General features: G+C 42.0%; 1 protein-coding gene across 1 annotated transcript in view; it reads left to right on the top strand.

The window, feature by feature from the left end:
* NT5C1A (5'-nucleotidase, cytosolic IA) overlaps positions 1-21,806 on the top strand; it is a 51,833-nt gene that overhangs the window by 15,095 nt on the left and 14,932 nt on the right. The window contains exons 2-4 of the mRNA XM_040336963.1: positions 467-634; positions 2,244-2,373; positions 10,935-11,057. Coding sequence (XP_040192897.1) covers positions 467-634; positions 2,244-2,373; positions 10,935-11,057 — 421 coding nt within the window. The remainder of the gene's footprint in view (positions 1-466; positions 635-2,243; positions 2,374-10,934; positions 11,058-21,806) is intronic.

Below are 21,806 nucleotides of genomic sequence, written 5' to 3'. Positions count from 1 at the left end.
TCGGTGCATGTGTGTTTGTACTTTGAATAATCCGACGGAAACACATTTGTTTGTCGGACTATTTGAGAGCATGCACAGCCATGAAATTCCGACAAATTGTCCGATGGAGCATACAGACAGATTATCCGACAAAACACGTCCATCACACAACTGTTGTCGGAATATCCGATCGTGTGTACAGGCCTATTGACTGTTCAGTTGGTTGTGTAGAACTACAAAAGTAAGGTCTGTTTCACAACCCTGTGTTGTTGGTGCTGTGTGTTAAAAAAAAAATGTTGCTTGTTGCTTTTGTGGTTGAAAATCCAGCAAATAACACTTTCTAGAGGAATGAATGGCAATGCATTTAAAATTAAAACCTAAAGCGTACTGCACCTGACATACCTCGTACAATAGCACAATGGAGTATGTACTGTATGTATAGGTCATAAATGTGTCACAGTGCCTTATTATTTTGTTCTGTTTACAGCCAAAGCCTCAAAATGCAATCACCATTGCAGTATCTTCACGGGCACTGTTCCTTATGGAGGAAGAACAGCGAATCTACAAAGAGAAGGGTTTGGAAGAGTATGTCCGATACCAGCTGGACCATGAAAATGAGCCACTTAAACCAGGAGCAGCATTCCCCTTTGTAAAGGTGAGGGCAAGTCTCTGAGATAAGAATAGGTTAATAATTATTCTGATAATTATTTGAGCGTTGCTGATGTGCAGAAATTAAAATAGAGATTGTTAATCTAGTCTAAAAATTGTACTTGTTGATGTCTTAACCACAGCAGAGATGCGGTTATACGTTCAGTACAGTCAATCCTCTAAGAATGTTTTTTTTTTCTGTTATTTAAACAAAATTGTTATTTAAAGAAAATCTTTTTTAAAATACCTTAAATGCTGATTTTGAGGAAGGACTGTAATATAATATTATGCATGACAGAGGCCCTTGTCATAGGCAGGTATCTTGATACGTGCTACCTGTGCCTGCTGTCACTTATGCTGGCCATACACAAACAAATTGTTCCTTCTAAAATTGTTGTTATATAACATTCATTAACTGTTCTAATTGTTAGCGGGGTCAAATCGACATTACAAGGGTAAAATATGAAGGCGCATAGCAGAAAACTTTTTTTCAATCAAACCAGGATCGTAGAAGGATGATGGCACTGGAGTTTTTTTTTATTATTAAAAGACTTGTCGCAACTTGGTGTGTGTTTTTTTTTTACATTTTGACACTTTTTTGTGAAATGGTAGGGGTACAATTTACCCCGTTACCAATTCACATAGGGGGGGCCGGGATCTGGGGGTCCCCTTTGTTAAAGGGGGCTTCCAGATTCCGATAAGCCCCCTGCCCGCAGACCCACACAACCACAGGGCAAGAGTTGTGGGGATGGGGACCTTGTCCCCATCAACATGGGGACATCCTTCCCATGTTGAGGGCATGTGGCCTGGTGCGGTTCAGGAGGGGGGGCACTCTCTCGTCCCCCCCATCTTTTCCTGCAGCCTGCCAGGTTGCGTGCTCGGATAAGGGTCTGGTATGGATTTTTGGGGGGAACCCCACGCCAGTTTTTTTTATTTTGGCGCGGAGTTCCCCTTAAAATCCATATCAGACCTGAAGGTTGTGGTAATGGAATTTGGGGAGATCCCCACGCATTTTTTTTGTTCAATTACTTTTATCTGTATTGCCGGGACCCGACAATTCATTATATCCGCGAGTAGTTTTAAATGATTTGTTTTCCTTAAGAATTGTTATTTTGTGCAAAGACTGCTATAAACATGGGAAACATGCGCTACTATACAGGCATACTATAGACACCCCCCAGGTACAAAATTTAAAGCAATATTTTACTTTTATTGTTTCACTCTAAGCATTATTGAAATCACTGCTCCCCAAAAAATTGCCATTTAAAAAAAAAAAAAATTGCATTGATACATGTCCCCTGGGGAAGGACCCAGGTCCCCAAACACTTTTTATTAGAATAACTTGCATATTAACCTTTTAAATTAGAACTTTTGATTTTTCATGTTCATGTCTCATAGACTTTAAAGGTGTTCGTGTGTTCGAACACATTTTTTGCCTGTTCACATGTTCTGCTGCCAACCGAACCGGGGGGTGTTCGGTTCATCCCTAGTTGACAACTATTTTCATAATCGAATATGTCGATTAGTTTCAGCCCTAAAAATTTGTAAGGGGAAAATATGCGATTTGTATAACTTCTCTGATGTGTGGTATTTTTCCTGTCTTGATTTTCTCTTAGGCCCTGGAAGCTGTCAACAGTCACCTGCGTCGGCTTTACCCAGACAGTGAAGATCTATTTGACATTGTCCTTATGACAAATAACCACGCACAAGTCGGAGTGAGACTCATTAATACCATAAACCATTATAGTAAGTATGATGCTATGCAGCCACTATTTTATATACACACAATAATTCATGGTCCTATCCTTTTTGCATTATTTTACTACATGCACAATGACATTAGAAATGACCATCTACAGTATATATTTAGGAACACACAACACATTAGTATTCGTGTGAAGACCATACTAGGCTTTAATATTTAAGGCAATTTAAGAAAAGTGCAAAGTTCACCACATGTAAAGTGCTAAAACAAGCATCAATCAATATATGTGTTACTATATGTAGTTAACTCATGTATAACATAAAACAATAACAACTGGTTGCTTTCATAATTACATATTTCATATATTGATTATGCTTCATTTGCTATCTTACTATAGAGAGTACTAGCTATGCGTAGCAATTGTAATATAGACTGGAGTTAGAAAATGCTAATAGCCAAATCTAAAGGCATGGACACTTCACTAAACACCTGTAGCACTGCCCCCTTGGGGGTTGCTTAGAAATTGCATGTTCATCTGCACCACTTTGACCCTGTGAACTTTCCAGACCTCCTGACACTCTAGGTTCAGATATGTTGTATGCACCTTTGAATAACACACAGACACAATGCAGATATGATTTTACTTGTTCAAATGGAGAGTTAACCCTCCTCTTATGTTAGCTTTCTGTTACTATCCATGATGTTAACGGGTCAGTTTTGACCTGTGTCTTAAATCAGCCATAAAATACCCTCTGAACAATTATTTATCATCCAATTTGTTTCTTACCTCTTGGTTACCTTGTTAGGCTTCTTTATCCTTGAAAAGATTGGTTTTAATATTTTTGGTGTGACCCCTTAGACCTTTGTTTTGATAGCATACCTCTCATTTTCAAATTTAAAAAATGGTAAAATGAACCTCAATAGAATATTATAAATTGGTCCTATGTTTCTTTACTTTATTTAGAGAAGCAGACAAGCAGGCAAAGAGATAGGCCCCTCCCGAACTACAGTTTACAGGGTTGAGAGATGATTGGCTGTCAGTGTTACTAAGCAGAGAGAGTGTTTATGATTTCAGTTTTGGCACTTATTATTGTCCTATAATCCTATTTTATAACTGGGTCAGAATTGACCCTAACACCATAAACGTCTTAATTTTCACCACAGTATTTTATAATTTAGTGAAAAGGATTATTTTTCGATTACATTGTTTAAATAGAGGTTCCTGACAAAGTAAAAAAATCTTGATGCAATAAACAAATTTATGTGATACTTATAGACATTCAAAACCTGAAAACGGGTCGGTTCTGACCCTTAGGCCCCGTACACACGAGAGGATCGATCCGCTGAAATTGATCCGCGGATCGGTTTCAGCGGATAGATCCGCTGGTGTGTACGATCGAGCAGATATTTATCCGCGGATATATTTCGGGCCGACCGATTTCCAGCGGATAAAAATTTCTTAGCATGCTAAGAAATCTATCCGCTGGAATCGGCTCCAGCGGATCGATCCGGTGGCCTGTACAGACTCACTGGATCGATCCGTCCGAACCCATCTCTCGCATGCGTCGTAATGATTCGACGCATGCGTGGAATTCCTTATATGACAGCGTTGCGCACGTCGCCGCTGGGAATTCGTCATCGCGATGGGAATTCGGCGCGGATTTGGATCCGATGGTGTGTACACTCCATTGGATCAAAATCCTCAGAGGATTTATCCGCGGAAACGGTCCGGAGGACCGTATCCGCGGATAAATCCTATCGTGTGTACTAGGCATTACACAATAGGAGGGTTAAGTAACAGGGTCTTAGTCAACTAAGTCCTGGGTAAACAGCCAAAACTCAGTTACTAAGGTAATTAAATAAACAACTTGGAATCACAGATATAAAATAGCAATGCACATAGAAACAGACAATAAATTAATGAATATCTAAAGAACACCACTAATTGCTGTATAAACTATCACTGCAAATAAAGGAAACCCCAGAGTGGCCTCTTTTTTAGACATGTGCGTTCCCGTTCATAACAAATGGATTTTCACGCGAATTTGTTAGTGTTTGTACATTCGTATCAATTCAAACATCCGAAAAGCTGAAAGACCCAAAATACGAAAATTACGGAATTACGAATAAGCAAAATAACAAACAAGCGAAAATACGAACGTATGATTGGACAATCTTACTACGAAACACTGAAAAAGCAAAAAAGAACGAAAATGACATCTATAACGAACGATTTTCATTCCGTTTTTTAAATCCTTTGTCTGTTCGTATTTTCATTCGTATATTCATATTTTCATTTGTGTGTTTTGTAAATCCGTTTCTTTGTCTGTTCGTAAATTTGTGTACTTGTATCGTTCTTTCGAATGGGCACTGGGCAGTGTAGTTAGTGAGTGATTACTTAATATCTTAGCCAATCAGCTTATCTCTTTTGTGCTGAGTCACATTGTACAGTGTAAAGCCTCGTACACACGATCGGACTTCAAACAAACTTTTCCGTGGATTTTTGTCTGAAGGGAATTGGCCGGACTTTTGAAACCGAAAAAGTTTGTCCGATAGAGCGTACACACGGTCGGATTTTTTGGAAAACGCTCATTTTGACGTTTGTTGGCAAAAAGTCCGACCGTGTGTACGGGGCTTAAGGGAAAGTATATGTTAATATGGATTAGCCGCGTGTTGCTATGTATTTACGAAAGTACAAAATTACAAATCCATTAAACAAAAATTATTATCTAACAAAATTATGAATTTCGAATCAACGAAAATTAATTAGACTGACTTACGAATCATTCAGTATAAACGAAAATAAAACGGTTACGAAAATACGAACGGGTCCGAATAGGAAAACTTGAGTCTTACGAAATTACGAATATTTACAAATCTACGGAACGAGACGAAACAGAACAAAAAAATACAAAATTTTTTGTTGTGCAGACGAAACAGAACAAAAAAATACGAAAAAATTTTTTGTGCACATGTCTACTCTTTTTTACCTTTTTATCCTAATGATAGACTGGGTGTTCTAGATCTTAGGGGTGTGTCCCTTTAAATGGCAATATTATGACAATGTCCAGGATGCAAGACCTTGCAGCGATCTTCAGAGGCAAGTTGGAGCTCAGAGAAAAATAATCCTGCATGTGATATTTGGTCAAAGCAAAACAGCTGTGCCTGGCTAGTTGTAATCCTTAAAGTAATTCCAGGTGTAGGGTGTCTATATACAGTGTGCTGTGCAATAGGATAAGGCAATTCCAGGTGTGAGGTGTCTATATACAGTGTTCTGTGAGATAGGATAAGGCAAAGATTGTATTGGTGGGCAGAAGCACTCTCACCAAACTGAAGAACAGAGTGGGAACTTCCTGAAGAGCGATCCAAGTCGATGCATCATTCTGCAAAACAAGAAGAGATGCCCATCAGGTTACAGCAAGGCTGCAATGATGTCCCCTTATGTAGCAAGCAACCTTGGACCCACCTGGGTCAGAGCTGGGATCGTTATGTCGTTGCGTGGTAGGCCGCAGCCCTCTCACACAGCAGTGGAGGGGTGTTTACTTGATGGACACAAGAGGCTTGGACCTAGCCTGCTGACCCTTTTAAAAGCCTCTCCCAGAGTTCTTTCTTTGGAGCAGATGCCATGCTGGGATGTGTAGTTCAGGAGAATACAGCTCCCTACACTGCTCTCTGCTTGGCTCAGGAAGATGATGCAAGTAATTTTAAGCCCAGCACTAGAGGAACACAGAAGGGAGAGGGTAGGTCTGCAGTGCCAGATAACTGTAGTCCGATGTTGGCTACACACCAAAACCACAATTATCACTATAGCTACTAGATAAACATAACCAGAATTTCAAACAACTATTTACATTGACATTGCTATCTTGGAGACATTCCCAGGAATTCATAGTGTTGTACCTCCACATGACAAACTTTGGTGTCTAACATATTCATGTACCTGTCAGAAACAGGTAAATTTGTTGCATGGAGGCATGGTGAGGGGTGACACTGAGGTCAGAGTGTCCAAACCAAACATTCTATCCTCAATGCAAACTCAGCTCGATGGGGCTGGTACAGAGAAGGATTGCTAAAATATGACATTTTGTTTGATATTCATTGTATTTGAATCCCCACCCATGTTGACTTTCAACAGTCATCATGACACCAATTGCTGCCAGCTTCAAGGGCAACCAGTGAACCATAGGCAGGAAGCTTCCGCATTCATGACAGCCTCCCGGCACAAAGTTCCCCATTCTCAGCATTGGCATACCTATGTACGCCGACTCAGAGTTGATCTTAGTTACCACCAGCTTGCTAATCTGTGGACTGGCAGCAATTATTTAACAATCTGTTGCAGACATAGTGACTGATTCCTAAAGTACCGCTACTAAGAACAACCTGAATCGTGCTTGTGCAGGTGTCGGTAAAATTACCGAAACTATTGAAAGGCTGCCTTGAATTTGAAACAGATCTTTTTAATGGGGTCATACTGCAAAAAAAACTGTCACAAAGGCTCTATTTTGCCCCCCCCCCCCCCCCTAATGTTTTCTTTGCATACTTGTACTGATTAGCAATTCATTAGTTATACAGGGACAAATCTGCACTACATAACAGAATTTTTGATGGAGCAAGGCAGCTTTTTTTCTTTCCCATTGTGAAGATTTCTCTTCACTTCCTGTCCTATAGCCAAACAGGAAGTGAGAGGAAATCCCTGCAAATTAAGGGAGTTTTTTGGGGACCCCCAGGTCACCAGAACTAGTGCCCTATTGGAAGATTTCCCCTCCATTACTTCTTTAGGGACAACCCAAAATTTTAGGTTTTCTTTTTACTTTCACTTTCAATGATAATGGTTAACAGGACAAATAGAGACGTTAGACATGTGCAGATCGGAAAAAAATGTTTTGTTTCGATTCGCTAGTTACATTTGTTTAGTTAAATTGGTTTCATACGTTTAATTAGTTTTCAGGATTCATTTTTTTTATTCATTTTCAAATCAATTCAAAATGTTTTTGAATCAATTTAGAATAGTTTTCTGTTCTATTTCTTTATTTTCTACTCTATTTTATTCTCTTTGGATATTGGAAAACTATTTGAATTTGAAAACTATTCAAATTTCATTTGAATTTTGTTATTTCAGATTCTTTTAAATTCGGTACTATTCTAATTCGGACACATCAAATTAGTCAGAATTTTAATTCGGAACGTAATGAACCACACAAGAGAGGGCGAATCTCCTTAACGGGACACAGACAGCTATAAAAACTGACAAGAAGAAAAAAGCTTTGCCTTTATTTATTTGTACTTTAAAAACATTTTGCTGTAAGTGCAACCAATGCTCCTCTCTTCTGTGGAGAAAAGAGAAGCAGGGATATTGAATTCCTATTGCCCGACACCCAGAACATTCAGTTCCAGGCACCAGGCAAGAAGTTATTTTTTTACATTTAGCCCAGGGTTTGGAGCCAATGGTTGGCTTGCTTGTAAAAGCAATCCACGCGGCCAACTAGCCGCTGGATCATTTTTACAAGCAGCAGGTGGGGATGTCTACTGCCGCCTTCCATTGGTTGTCCCGTCCCACTGGGACATCTGATCGACCCAGCTGGTACTTCAGTGAGCTGATCATAGAGGTGGACCTCTATGATATAGGAAACGGAAAGCAATAAGCATAAAGAGTGCCTGTCACTGCCTATTGCTGTCACAAGGGATGTTTACATTTATTGTGACAGCAATGAAAGTTATCAAAACAAAAACAATGTAAAGCGACAGTGTAAAGATAAAAAATAAATAATACGATTTTTTTTTAAAGCACCCCTGTCCCCCCGTACTCACGCACAAAGGCAAATGCCCATGTTGGTCCCACACGCACACAAACACCGATTGGCCCACATACGTGAGGCATCACTATGAACGTCGGATCATGGGCAATAATTCTAGTACCAGATCTCCTCTGTATATCTAAATTGGTAACCTGTAAGGGCTTTGAAAGCATCGCCTGTTGATATTAAAATTGTAATCGTTTGTTGCTGTTGCACGGGCGTGCCCAATTTTAAAGCGTGATATGTTTGGTATCTATTTACTCAGCGTAACACCATCTTTTATATTTTACCAGAAAATTGTCATTCAAAAATTCAAATGGTGTGACATAACAAAGCGCAACACCCACCTATTTGTTTTCTAGTATTTCTGCTTTAAATATCTATATTATGTTTGGGGGTTCTAAGACATTTTCTACCAAAAAGTAAAAAAAACATTAAAGTTTAAGTCGCCATAAAGCCGTTTCATTTTTAAAAGCACCAGACATTCCTAAAAGCACCTCTGTCTAATAAAATCAACACTTCATATTTTCCAACCTGAGAATTTTTTTTTTTAGATTGTAGATTGTCATGAAGGACAAGTAGATTAGAACCCTGATTTATTTCCTTAGTTTTTTTTAGAAGAATTAAAATCTCTATACATGCACTGCATGGTCCCTTTGCTGGCTGTCATAGCATGTCTAGAACAGACATCTCCACTCTCAACATTCTGGAGAGATACCCACCCAGCTAAAGGCACTGTAGGTAGGTTCTGAGATAGATGCTGTTGACAAGCAAAAACAAAAAGTATTTAAAACATTCAGGTGGCCAACAATAGGAAACAAAGATCTATCTTCTTCTCCTAAGGCTCATAGGCAGAGCTTATCTAGTCTACAGCCATTTGGGTCTACATAGATACAGTGTAATCATTGTTTAACCACCTCAATACAGGGCACTTTTATCCCCTTCCTGGCCAAGCCATTTTTTGCGATACATCACTGTGTCGCTTTAACTGACAATTGTGGGGTCGTGCAACGCTGTACCCAAACAAAATATATGTATTTTTTTTACCCCACAAATAGAGCTTTCTTTTGGTGGTATTTGATCATCTCTGCGGTTTTTATTTTTTGCGCTATACACAAAAGAAGAGTGACAAGTTTGAAAAAACACAATATTTTTGACTTTTTGCTATAATAAATATCCCAATTTTTTTTTTTAACTGATTTTTTACTCAGTTTAGGCCGATATGTATTCTTCTACGTATTTTTGGTAACAAAAAATCGCAATAAGCGTATATTGATTGGTTTGCGCAAAAGTTATAGCGTCTACAAAATAGGGGATAGATTTATAGCATTTTTTTATTATTATTATTTTTACTAGTAATGGCAGCGATCTGCGATTTTTTTATTGTGACTGCAATATTGCAGTGGACATATCAGACACTTTTGACACTATTTTGGGACCATTCACATTTATACAGCGATCCGCGCTATAAAATGCATTGATTACTGTATAAATGTGACTGGCAGGGGAGGGGATTCACAAGGGAAGGAGACTGATCTGTGTTCCTCTGTACAAGGAACACACCATTGGTCTCCTCACACCTGACAGAACGTGGATCTTTTTGTTTACACACACAAATCCATGGTCCTGGTGGACATCGCGGCCGCCTGGCTTGTGCATCGGGTTCCCAGTGACGCAACGGGAGCGCTCGCGCCCCCCCTAGTGACTCAGAAAGGCGAGGACGTCATATGGCGCTCGCCTATAATGAGAGCTGCACCGCCAGGCCGTCATATGTTGGCCGGCGGTGGGCAAGCGGTTAAGGTACAGTAATTAAAAAAAAAAAAAAAATATTATTTCAAACTGTATAACAAATGGTAGACTATATACAGGCATACCCCACTTTTAAGTACACAATGGGGTTTATTTACTATCGCTGGAGAGTGCAAAATCATGCTCACTTCTGCATAGAAACCAATGAGCTTCTAACCCAAGCTTGTTCAATTAAGCCTGGTAATAAAACCTGGAAGCTCATTTTTTCTATGCAGAAGTGAGCCTGATTTTGCACTCTCCAGCGATAGTAAATAAACCCCATTTTGTACTTAAAAGTGGTGTATGTAACAACTGCATGAAACAAGTTAGGCCCCTTTCACATGTGCGGACCGTATGTCCGCATTTTCATCCACCCGTTGCGGATGAAAACGGGACATACATTGGTCCCTATGTGATTGCGGGTGTCAGCGAATGACCATCCGCTGACACCCGTAATCACCCGCCTACGCAAAGCTCCGATTTTTCGTACGGAAGAAAATCCTATTTTTCTTCCGTCTGGCGGATCGGATCAGGTGAACACGGACATACGGTCCGTGTTCATCCGATCCCCCCATAGGGGAGAGCGGAAGAAAGACAGGGCGGTCCCTGCACAGTGTGCGGGGACCGCCCTGTCAGCCGACGGCTCAGCAGGGATTTTACGGAGGATCCCTGCTGAGCTTTACGGACACACAGAGGCGGAGCATTACTGATCCGTCCCGTGTGAAAGGGCCCTTAGGCATAAAGTGACCAGTGTTAAATGCAGGTGACAATTTTTTCTTTTCACCTGACTGTAATTATATAAGGACAGGTGCATGTTTTAAGTGGTGGAGTTTGTACAGTGAAAAACAGACTTACTTGCTGGACCACCAGATAATAATAGAAAAAAGCAAGCCTAAAAACAGAAACTAATACAGCCATCACATCTAATAATTGGTAAGCTGCAATACAATGTTTGCTTTTGGGTTTAATACCGCTTTAAGGCTTGAATATTTGTAATTGTTGTATATTGTTTTTTTCAGATCTTTTTATTGAACGTTTCTGCATGACTGGCGGCAACAGCCCCATTGGCTACCTTAAAGCTTACCATACCAATCTCTACCTCTCATCTGATGCTGAGAAGGTGCAAGAAGCTATAGAAGAAGGTAAGTAACTGTCTTCAATAGAGATGAAGTCTGTGAAGTTCATGGTTACATGACTGTTAAATATAATTATACCAAATAATACCATATAATTATACCAAGGTGTTTATATTGTTATAATTTTTTAAGTGGTAAATACTTGGTGGTTACTTGAGTCAGTTTGTTTTGGCACTGGGAGCTTTCAGAGCAGATAGTTTTAGTGCAAACAAGGGAAGTAATGATAATATAAAGTGGACCTTTCACCAAACATCACATCAGCATGCAGCTCTGCATGCGGATATGAAATCATTTTACATTTATTAGTTAATACATTTTTTCCTTTTACTTGTAAATACTGTTTTTCCACTTCCTGTTTGAGTGAAGCACTGGTGATATAATGCTGGCCTCACAGCTGCATCTTGGGACATTCCACTTACATTTTTCCAGAAGGCAGACCCAGAATTTCAGGCAACTTCCAGGAAGTAAGGGGGGATGGAATTATCTGCTCTTAGTAAAAATGGTCACACATGGAGAAGTTTTGGGGAGGAAAAGAAAAATAAGATACGCGAAGAATAAAAAAAGTTAAACTGTCTACAATATACTGTACTGTAAAGCCTTGTACACACGATCAGTCCATCCGATGAGAACGGTCTGAAGGACCGTTGTCATCGGTTAACCGATGAAGCTGACTGATGGTCTGTCACGCCCACACACCATCGGTTAAATGGGGCCTATGGGGCCCACACACGATCGGTTTTGACCGATGAAAAGACCGTTGTCCTCTGTTTAACCTATCGTGTGTACGAGGCCTAAGTATCTGTTTGCAGATTATCGTTACTAAACATTTCTAAAAGTGCCTTTGTAAATAACTTTAAAAGTGCCTTTGTAATAACTTTAAAATAAGGGTAATGTTCCTATTAAAATATTGAAGTTAGCCATTATGTTAGCATTAGGGGTTACTATTAAGGTAAGGATTTGGGTGGTCAAATGTTAGGTTAAATTGAAGTGTTCTGGTTAAAGTGTAAATCTAACTAAAATGTTTTTTTAGGTGGTTATAAAGGCTCAAGGTTTTTTACTTTGATGCATTCCATGTGTGCAGCTTACCCCCCAAATACATACCTGAGCCCCATCTCAATCCAGCAATGTGCACAAGAGCAGCAGCTCTCCCGGGTCTCTTCCTTCTTATTGGCTGAGACAGCAGAGGGAGATACTGTCAATCAAAGCCAGTGAGCCACTGAGGAGAGAGCAGGGACTAGAGTGGTACGAGCCGATTGCCATGTGTGAATATCACTTCAGGTTTTGTGTACAGTAAGGAAGAAAAATTATCCTCATCAGGCTTGTTATTTTTCCTTTTTTTTTTTTTTGCTGTCCCATTATGGAAAGGACTGTGTCAACGGGCTTTTGTTTGCTTCAAACTGGTTTTACAATCCAAGTCTATTGAAATGCAAAACCCACTTAAAGCAAGTAAAAAAAAAAAAAAAGCTTGCTTACATCACCTTTATCTTCTATTTGGCTTCAGCTTTGCTTTGGAGGTTTTGCAGGTATGAGATATTCAGGATATTCCAGGATGCACTGGGAAACCAACAAGACATCATCACCAGTCATTTCCAGTTCATGTGTATATATTCTATATTCTGGAAGTAGTGTCTGGTGCAGACATCACATCTGGTGTAGCAGAAGAGGATCAGCAGAGCTGGAGGACCAGAGCAGGAGAAACTAGCAGATGTCACACGTGGTGTGCAGCATGGGGACAATATGTCAGGAGGTGAGTGGGGACCAGAGAGAGAGGAGGATGAGAAAACCAAATCAGCAAGGCTGGTGGTTTCTACTGAGTGGGGGAACAACAGAGCTGGAAGTTACTACTGAGGAGGGGATCAGCAGAGCTGGGGGTACAACTGAGTGGGGCATCAGCAGAGCTGGGGGTACTACTGAGCTGGGGATCTGCTGAATGAGAGTACTAATAAGCTGTGGATCTGCTGAACAGGGATACTACTGAGCTGGAGATATGCTGAACAGCGGTACTAGGACCTGGGTTCTACTGGGTCCCTTTAAAACAAATAGAATATCAACACACAAGGGCATTTGCAAAGCTTCATATAGCCTGGGTTCACACATATGCAGTACAGAAACCAGCGCAATTCCTGTTCCAATACAAAGTTAATGACACCCCCAGATCAGTTCGCAGATCGCAGTGCGAACTGTGAAATGGTGCAGGAATCAGATCGCATGGGTGTTCACACCCATGCGATCCGATTCCAGTGGCTGAATTTGCATCACACAAACATCGCATGTGATCTGCACAGCAATGTGGTGCGAATCACATGCGATGTCTGACATCGCAATTGTGTGAACCCAGCCTAAAGCTTCACAAAAGTCATCACTGAAGCATCACCAAAGCATCAAAAAGCATGTTGAAGCGGTAGGTGCTTTAATGTGTCTTAAAGTCGAAGCAAGTGCAAATGAGCCCTAAGGGTAAGGCCTTGTACACACGACCAGACATGTCCGATGAAAACGGTCCGCGGATTGTTTTTATCGGACATGTCTGCTGGGAGGTTTTGGTCTGATGTGTGTACACACCATCAGACCAAATTCCCCGCGGACAGAAAACGAGGTGACATGGCGGCGACGATGATGCGGCGACGTGCGCGAACCAGGAAGTTCAATGCTTCCACGCATGCGACGAATCACTTCGACGCATGCGGGGGATTTCGGTCCGATGGTTAGGTGTACTAACCATCGGACATGTCCAACAGACAGGTTTCCACCGGACAAGTTTCTTAGCGTGCTAAGAAACTTTTGTCCGCTGGAAACCTGTCCGCTAGGCCGGAAAACTGTCCGCTAGGCCCTACACACGGTCGGACATGTCCGCGGAAACTGGTCTGCGGACATGTTCGGAGACAGCCTCCTGGCACTGTGCCACTACTCCATCCCCCATGGTGCCAAACACCCTCTTCTCCCTGCAAGTTTAAGTCATACTGTCCCATTAGCAACGCAGAAAAAAAAAAGTCCCACTTCACTTCTTTTTCCAAGGCATTTCCTGAACTTCTTGTCCAAAAATATAGTAAAAGGCACAAAACATTCTTAGAACATTTTCAACAAAATCATTGTTCTTCACAGTGAAGGCAATGCAAGAAAAGAAAGGTTGTGGCACACACGTAGCATAATCCTATGACCAAAGTTGTTTCCTAATTGAATCAAACTTTGGGGGCCTTAATCCCCAATACCTTTCCCTGTAATGGAAACTGTGCCGACTGAGAGCTGTATCTCTGAACTTCTCTCTCCAATCCACCACACTGAACCACCTGCCTCCCAAGGGTGGGTACACCCCAGTACAAATAATAGGACACCTACACCCTGTTACAGATGGGTAAAGAAAATAACTACCTGGTGCTTTGTAGTGGTAATAGAAACTCACACGCACAGGGAGTTGCCAGAGCAGGAAAGAGCCCGCAGGGTATTTAAAGTAGCATAGGAAGTTATTGAAATCTCTGGGAATCTCGCTCTTATACTTTCTAGACAGGATTGTTCGATTGTGCTTAAGTTAATCCTATACAGTACACTGTACTTTTTATAGACACAGACAAATATTTCAGTCCAACCGTAGGTCAGGTTACAAAACATACTGGCAGGGCATCCTTGTATGAAAGCAAATGTTATTTCATTCTGGTAGCATTTTGATATGTCATCTTGTGACTGCACTTGAAACCTAGCCTAGAATGAAGTTTCAAAGCAACAGGAAGATGGTGTGAGGGAATACAGCACCTGTTTAGTGGATAAGTAAAATGTTAATGTTATTCAGGGTTACCCAAGGTAAATCTATAATTAATTTGTTTTGTAATGGTATAGCCACAGTTAAAGGGTCACTAAAGGACATTTTTATTTTTTAGCTAAATAGCTTCCTTTACCTTACTGCAGTACTGGTTTCATGTCCTCATTGTTCGTTTTTGCTTTGATGTTCCTGTAATTCCTCTCTGTTCTGGACACTTCCCGCTTGTCTGTTTCCTGATCACCACAGTACTGGGAGATTTCTCACTGTGGTGACTAATCAAGGAGGTGTGATTACTGTGTGTCAGCACCAATCCAGTTTCGTTTTACAAAGCATCACTGCCCTCTATTGGCTCTTTGTCTCTGTACATCAGAGAACCAGGAAACAACAGCAAAAACTAAACTAAACTGCAGGTACATTATATGATTGGTTTTTATCTATTTTTAATCATTTTGAAAAGGAATCAGTTAACTATTATGTCTCTATACCCTGTAAACCAGGGGTGGGGAACCTTTTTTCTGCCAAGGGCCATTTGGATTTTTGTAAAATCATTTTGGGGCCGTACAAAATGATCAACTTAAAAATTAGCCTGTTATATTTGGTCAAACATTTACCCCCACAGTAGTGCAGACCTCAGACAGTAACCTCCACAGTAGTGCAGACCTCAGACGGTAACCCCCCCAGTAGTGCAGACCTCAGACAGTAACCCCCACAGTAGTGCAGACCTCATATGGTAACCCTCACAGTAGTGCAGACCTCAGATAGTAACCCCCACAGTAGTGCAGACCTCAGACAGTAACCCCCACAGTAGTGCAGACCTCAGACAGTAACCCCCACAGTAGTGCAGACCTCAGACAGTAACCCCCACAGTAGTGCAGACCTCAGCCAGTAACCCCCACAGTAGTGCAGACCTCAGACAGTAACCCCCACAGTAGGGCAGACCTCAGACAGCGGCGTGTGCTTCCCTCGAGCGCCGGCTCCTCCCCCTCTGTGGGTGTGAACAGAGAGGAGGGCCACTCCCTGGTGTACCAAGATGGCCGCCGCTCCGGAGCTAGGCCGAAGCCGGGGACTTTCCTAGGCGGATCGCGGGGTGTGCCGATCCAAACGGGGTGCCCCGTTCGGATCACGGATCGGTGACGATCCGTTGCACCCCTAGTCAGAAGAAGCCGGAACTACAAGGTAAACATCGGCTCCTTCTGACAGCTCCGCAGACACACACTCAGAGGCACGGGGGGCCAGGTTGGAATGACTTTGCGGGCCGCAAGCGGTCCGCGGGCCGCAGGTTCCCCACCCCTGCTGTAAACAGTCATTTCAGCAAAAAATTTATTTCCTTTAGTGACCCTTTAATTATTTTGTATAATTTGTGGAAGTCATGCCATTCATAAAAACAAAAGCAATTTTTATATACAGTCCTACTACATAAATTATTAAATTTCCTATTATTTTACCTACTTTCTTTACTTAAAGCGGAGTTTCACCCTTAAAAGCATCTATATTCCATTACACCCAGCATACTTCCGACATCTACAGTATGCTGTTTTTTTTTTTGCCGTACATACCGTTTTATTGTTATTTTCCCCCCGTCTTCTGGGTTCTGGCTCCCGCGGGAGTGGGCGTTCCTATTCAGAGGTTAGATGATTGACGTCTGGTGAAAAACTTCCCCTGGCGCATAAGGCGCGTCACGAGTTTTCCGTAAGTAGCCGAACTATATGGCGCCTGCGCAGTCAGCTCTACACGGCGGGTGCAGGCGCCGTATAGAGCCGACTCGCAGGTCGGCTACTTACGGAAAACTGGTGACGCGCCTTATGCGCCAGGGGAAATTTTTCACCATATGTCAATCATCTAACCTCTGAATAGGAACGCCCACTCCCGCGGGAGCCAGAACCCAGAAGCCGGGGGGAAAATAACAATAAAACGGTGTGTACGAAAAAAAAAAAAAAAAAAAACAGCATACTGTAGATGTCAGAAGTATGCTGGATGTAATGGTATATAATTGTTTTAGGGTGAACCTCCGCTTTAGGTAGCTTGTAAGGGGGTTTCTCTTTTTAATGTGTAGACCTTGTGTCTACACATTAAAACAACATGGTTCAAATTATGGCTCTAGAAGTACAGCCAAACACCCTGGGATCATGAGTTATGTGGGCCTGGGTCATGACATGTGTTCCATGAGGGGGTGCTCTTTCACCGCTAGGAGGGTGACCCCTTTCCCTAACCCCCATCAGCTTTTAGGCTAATCAAGCTTGCACTAAAAAAAAAAAATGATTGGCTGTGCATTTGAATTCATACTTTTAGTCTCTTAGGCCTCGTACACACATCCAAGAATCTCGTCAGGAAAAACCCGTCATTTTCCCTGACGAGATTCTTGGCAAGAAACTCTTGCCACTGGCGTGTACTGACTTTCATTTAAAAAAAGCCGCGGTTCTCTTGAAAGGAAAGAACGGGGTGATGTCACAGCGTATGACAAGCATGTGCTCGTTTCCACGGCGACAGGTAAGTATACACACTCTCGGCCGACAAGAATCTCGACGAGAAAAAAGAGAGCAAGTTCTCTTTTTTTCATCGTCGAGATTCTGGCCAGATTTCCAGACGAGAAACCTGAATGCCTCGTACACACGAACGGGAATCTCGGCAAGAAGCAGTTTTCTTGCTGGTTTTTGCCAAGAAACCCGGTCGTGTGTATGAGCCCTTACTTCACACCTCATGGAGGCTGCTCTTTGCATTGAACTTTTTTACCTAAAGTAAGTGAAAACAGTCCACAATCACAACAGTGCAATTCCACAAGTATGGTAAATAGTATCCCAACAGTCCATAAAGATGATAGCATCATCATATTAGTGCAGCTGTTCAATAAAGTCTTGCATGATAGAGGAAAGGAGAATTGTGGCACTTACAATTACTAAGTCAGATCAGCTGAGACTAAAGATGGCTGGCCAAAAAGTTAATAGGGTTTTTAAACTAGGCGACTGGGGGAGGGCTCAGAGGTAGAGATAGTCAGCGTAGAACATATTCCAGAGGGAAGTATTCGGGGCATTAGTGGTAGGTTGACTAAAGCACATGAACCCAAGGAAAGTATAGTAACAAGTCCTAATTGTAATCTTGGAACACCCAATAAGAGGATAGTATGAGACCGGTCTAAACTACATGGCATGTTCACCAATGCCAGGAGCCTGGCGGACAAGATGGGTGAACTAGAGCTACTGTTGTACGAGGAGGATTTGGATTTTGTGGGAATTTCAGAGACCTGGTTCAACAGCTCTAATGATTGGCTGGCAACCATTCAAGGGTATACCCTTAATCGCAGGGTTATATACCTATTTATCAAGAATAATGTACAAGTGATTGTGAGAGATGACATCACTAAGGGAGCTAGGGAGGAGGTGGAATCCTTAAGGGTAGAGCTCCAAAGGGATGAAGCTAAATGGAAAATAATACTGGGGGTATGCTATAAGCCCCCTAACCTGAAGGAGGAGGGGGGACAGATCTCCTATAACAAGTTGGATTAGCAGCAAAGATGGGAAGTGTTATCATAATGGGGGATTTTAATTATCCAGACATAGACTGGGCGGAGAGAACCATGTATTTGTCAAACGCTTGTCAGTTCCTAAATGTCTTGCAGGACAATTTCATGGTTCAGATGGTAGATGCACCAACTAGAAATAAAGTGTTACTGGATCTACTGATTACCAACAATACAGACTTGATCACGGATGTGGAAATATGGGGCAATTTAGGAAACAGCGATCACAGGTCAATTGGCTTAAGTATAAACCACAAAAATAGGAAACATAATGGGAATGCAAAGACACTGAATTTCAAAAGAGCGAACTTCCCTAAACTACAAACCTCGCTAGAAGCATGAATTGGGATAAAATCTTAGGAGCAAAGAACATAGAGGAGAGATGGGTTTGCTTTAACCTCCCTGGCGGTATGATTCTGTCAGAAAAAACATGCTAAAAGCGGTACCATTATTTGCAAGGAAATTTGGCTTTTTATATTGTAGGTCTGTAATTTTTAGAAATAACTCACTTAAATCTGACCAAACAAGATTCTAATAGGCATCCCAGGTATGACATTTTTTTAAAAACAAAATTATAAATTATAATATAATAAATAATTATAAATAATTATAACAAATAATAATATAATTATAATAAAAATTATTCAATAATGTAATCAAATCAAAATCACTGAAATTTGCTCAGTTGCAGAATTGTTGCTGTCATTATTTTTTTTTTTTTATGACGAATTTCCCCACAAATCGCTATCGCACAATCTGCAAGTGATTATAATTTATTATCGCTGTTTTTTAGCTGATCTAAAACTATTTTTGACATAAAGGGACACTTTTGGTTGCTATGGACAATCTACAGTTTGCAGGGAGAAAGAAACGTTTTTATTATATAAAATGACATGCATGACACAGGACAGACCACTAGGGGACAGGGGGGGGTGTGTTTTTTTTACATACAGTACTGTAATCTATAAGATTACAGTATACTGTATGTAAGGTGTTTGTTTACTTTTTTGAATTTGGCGCCGTTCTCCGTCCCCGTGCGTCGTAACGTCGCAGGGAACGGAGATCGGCGTCACACGGAGGCACTGTGTGAATCGAGCGAGGTCCCACTCGCTCACACAGCGCGGTGGCATCGCTGGATCCAGGGACAAGGTAAGTAACTTGTGCCTGTGGATCTAGCGAGGCAAGCCCGAGTCTGACTCGGGGTTTCCGCTCGCAGCAGGAAAATCTAACCCCGAGTCAGACTCGGGAAGACCGCCAGGCAGGTTAAGAGCATATTAAATAAGGGCATTAGCCAAAGCATCCTGTTGGGTAATAAATTTAAAAGAGCGAACAAAAGCCCTGGATGGCTTAACTCTAATGTAAAAATGCACATGAAAGCAAAGGAGAAGGCCTTCAAAAATATAAGATCGAGGGATCATCATCGGCATCCAGACTTTATAAAGAATGTAATGAGAAATGTAAGTGTGCAATTAGGGCGGCTAAGATAGAACATGAAAGACACATGGAGAGGAGAGCAAAAAATATATTTAAGTATGTAAAACAGTAAAAAAGGGAGTAAAAAAGGGAGGACAGACCAAATTGGCCCCATAAAGAATGAGGAAGGACGTCTGGTTACAAAGAATGGGAGATGGCGAAGGTATTGAATTTAATCTTCTCCTCAGACTTTACGAGGGAATCGAGGGGCAACCAAAACTGCAGTGTTTATCCTTATGACACATCACAGGGAGCAACTCCATGGTTAACAGAGGACAGAATTAAAATTAGACTTGGGAAACTTAACATTAATAAATCACCGTGACCAGATGGCTTGCATCTGAGGGTACTTGGGGAACTCGGTCAAGTAATTGCTAGACCATTAATTTTTACTGACAGTCTACTGACTGGAATGGTAGCAGCTGATTGGAGAAAAGCCAATGTCTTCGCCCTGGGCACCAAATGGCCTTGTCCCAGCCCTGGGCTGAAGTGACAGGTGTTGTGATTGAATGCCTATCAGGTTTCCAATCATAGCAGAAGAGGACAGGAGAAGACATCAAGGACTCAGAAGGAACGTGGAGTACGGCGCTGCCCCGAGACAGGTTAGCGCCAGGCGGGGGCACACTGGCGGCAATTGGTGGGGCACACTGGCAGCAATTGATAGGGCACACTGGCAGCAATTGATGGTTACAGTAGCTGCATTTGATGGCACAGTGGCTGCGCTTGATGGGCACAGTGGCAGCGTTTAATGGGCACAGTGGTAGCAATTTATGGGTACAGTGGCTGTGTTTTATGGCACAGTGGCTGCGTTTGATGGGCACAGTGGCACTGGCTGTGTTTGATGGCACAGTGGCTGCGTTTGGTGGGCACAGTGGCTGCATTTGATGGGCACAGTGGCTGCATTTGATGGGCACAGTGGCGGCAATTGATGGGCACAGTAGCTGCGTTTGATGGGCACAGTGAGGCTGCAATTTATGTTTTTTTTTTCATTCCCCCCCCCCCCCCAAAATTTGAGCACCAGCCGCCACTGCTTGAGAGGGGATACGATTTTAATTTACAAATACTGTACTGGTGACCCCACAATATGGATAAAACTTTTTTGTGGATAAGAGTTTAACAAGACACGTGGCCACTCATTAAAATTTGAAGAAAAGAGGTTTAACCTTAAACTACGTAGAGGGTTCTTTGCTGTAAGAGCAGCAAGGATGTGGAATTCCCTTCCACAGCCGGTGGTCTCAGCGGGGAGCATCCATAGTTTAAAAAAACTATTAGATAAGCACATGAACAACCCCAACATACAGGGATATACAATGTAATACTGACCTATAATCAGGGCCGTTTGAAGGAATTTGGGGGCCCCAAGCAAAATGGACATAGAAGCCCCCCAACCCCCCCTGCACGCACACAAAGCCTACAGGAACCACAGCATAGCGGTACAGTTTAAGTTCACCCACACTCAAAGACTGGTGCCCCCATTACAGACTGGTGCCCCCATCACAGACTGGTGCCCCCATCAAAGACTGGTGCCCCCATCACAAACTGCCCCCCATCACAGACTGGTGCCCCCATCACAGACTGGTGCCCCATCACAGACTGGTGCCCCCATCACAGACTGACCCCATGTAACGGTCACCACCGTCTACGACCTTCCATCAACCCACGACAACTTATCTGACACTCCAACCATCCAACAGACATCAGACATCCATTTCCCAGAAAGCGAGACTTGCTCTGTTACTGGTTTCAAAATATATGAACACTTTCAATGGTTAGCTCTCAAGTTTATATACAGTTTTTAAGGCATGTTTCAGTGATCACAGGAACAATCAAACTCTCCACCCACCCATCACACCCTGGGGGGCTTCAATACACCTTCAGATGGCTAATTGCTAAACATTCCAGACTTCTCGGCGCCGGTCTATAATTAACATGACCTAATCACTCCACCTGAGAAGTCACATTCCTTCATTAACAGAATTCAAACAAAACACCATCACACAATGAATTCCCCTCAATC

Source organism: Rana temporaria, chromosome 2 (assembly GCF_905171775.1).
Source record: "Rana temporaria chromosome 2, aRanTem1.1, whole genome shotgun sequence".
NCBI lineage: Eukaryota > Metazoa > Chordata > Amphibia > Anura > Ranidae > Rana > Rana temporaria.
This window is presented reverse-complemented; position numbering and strand designations above follow the sequence as displayed.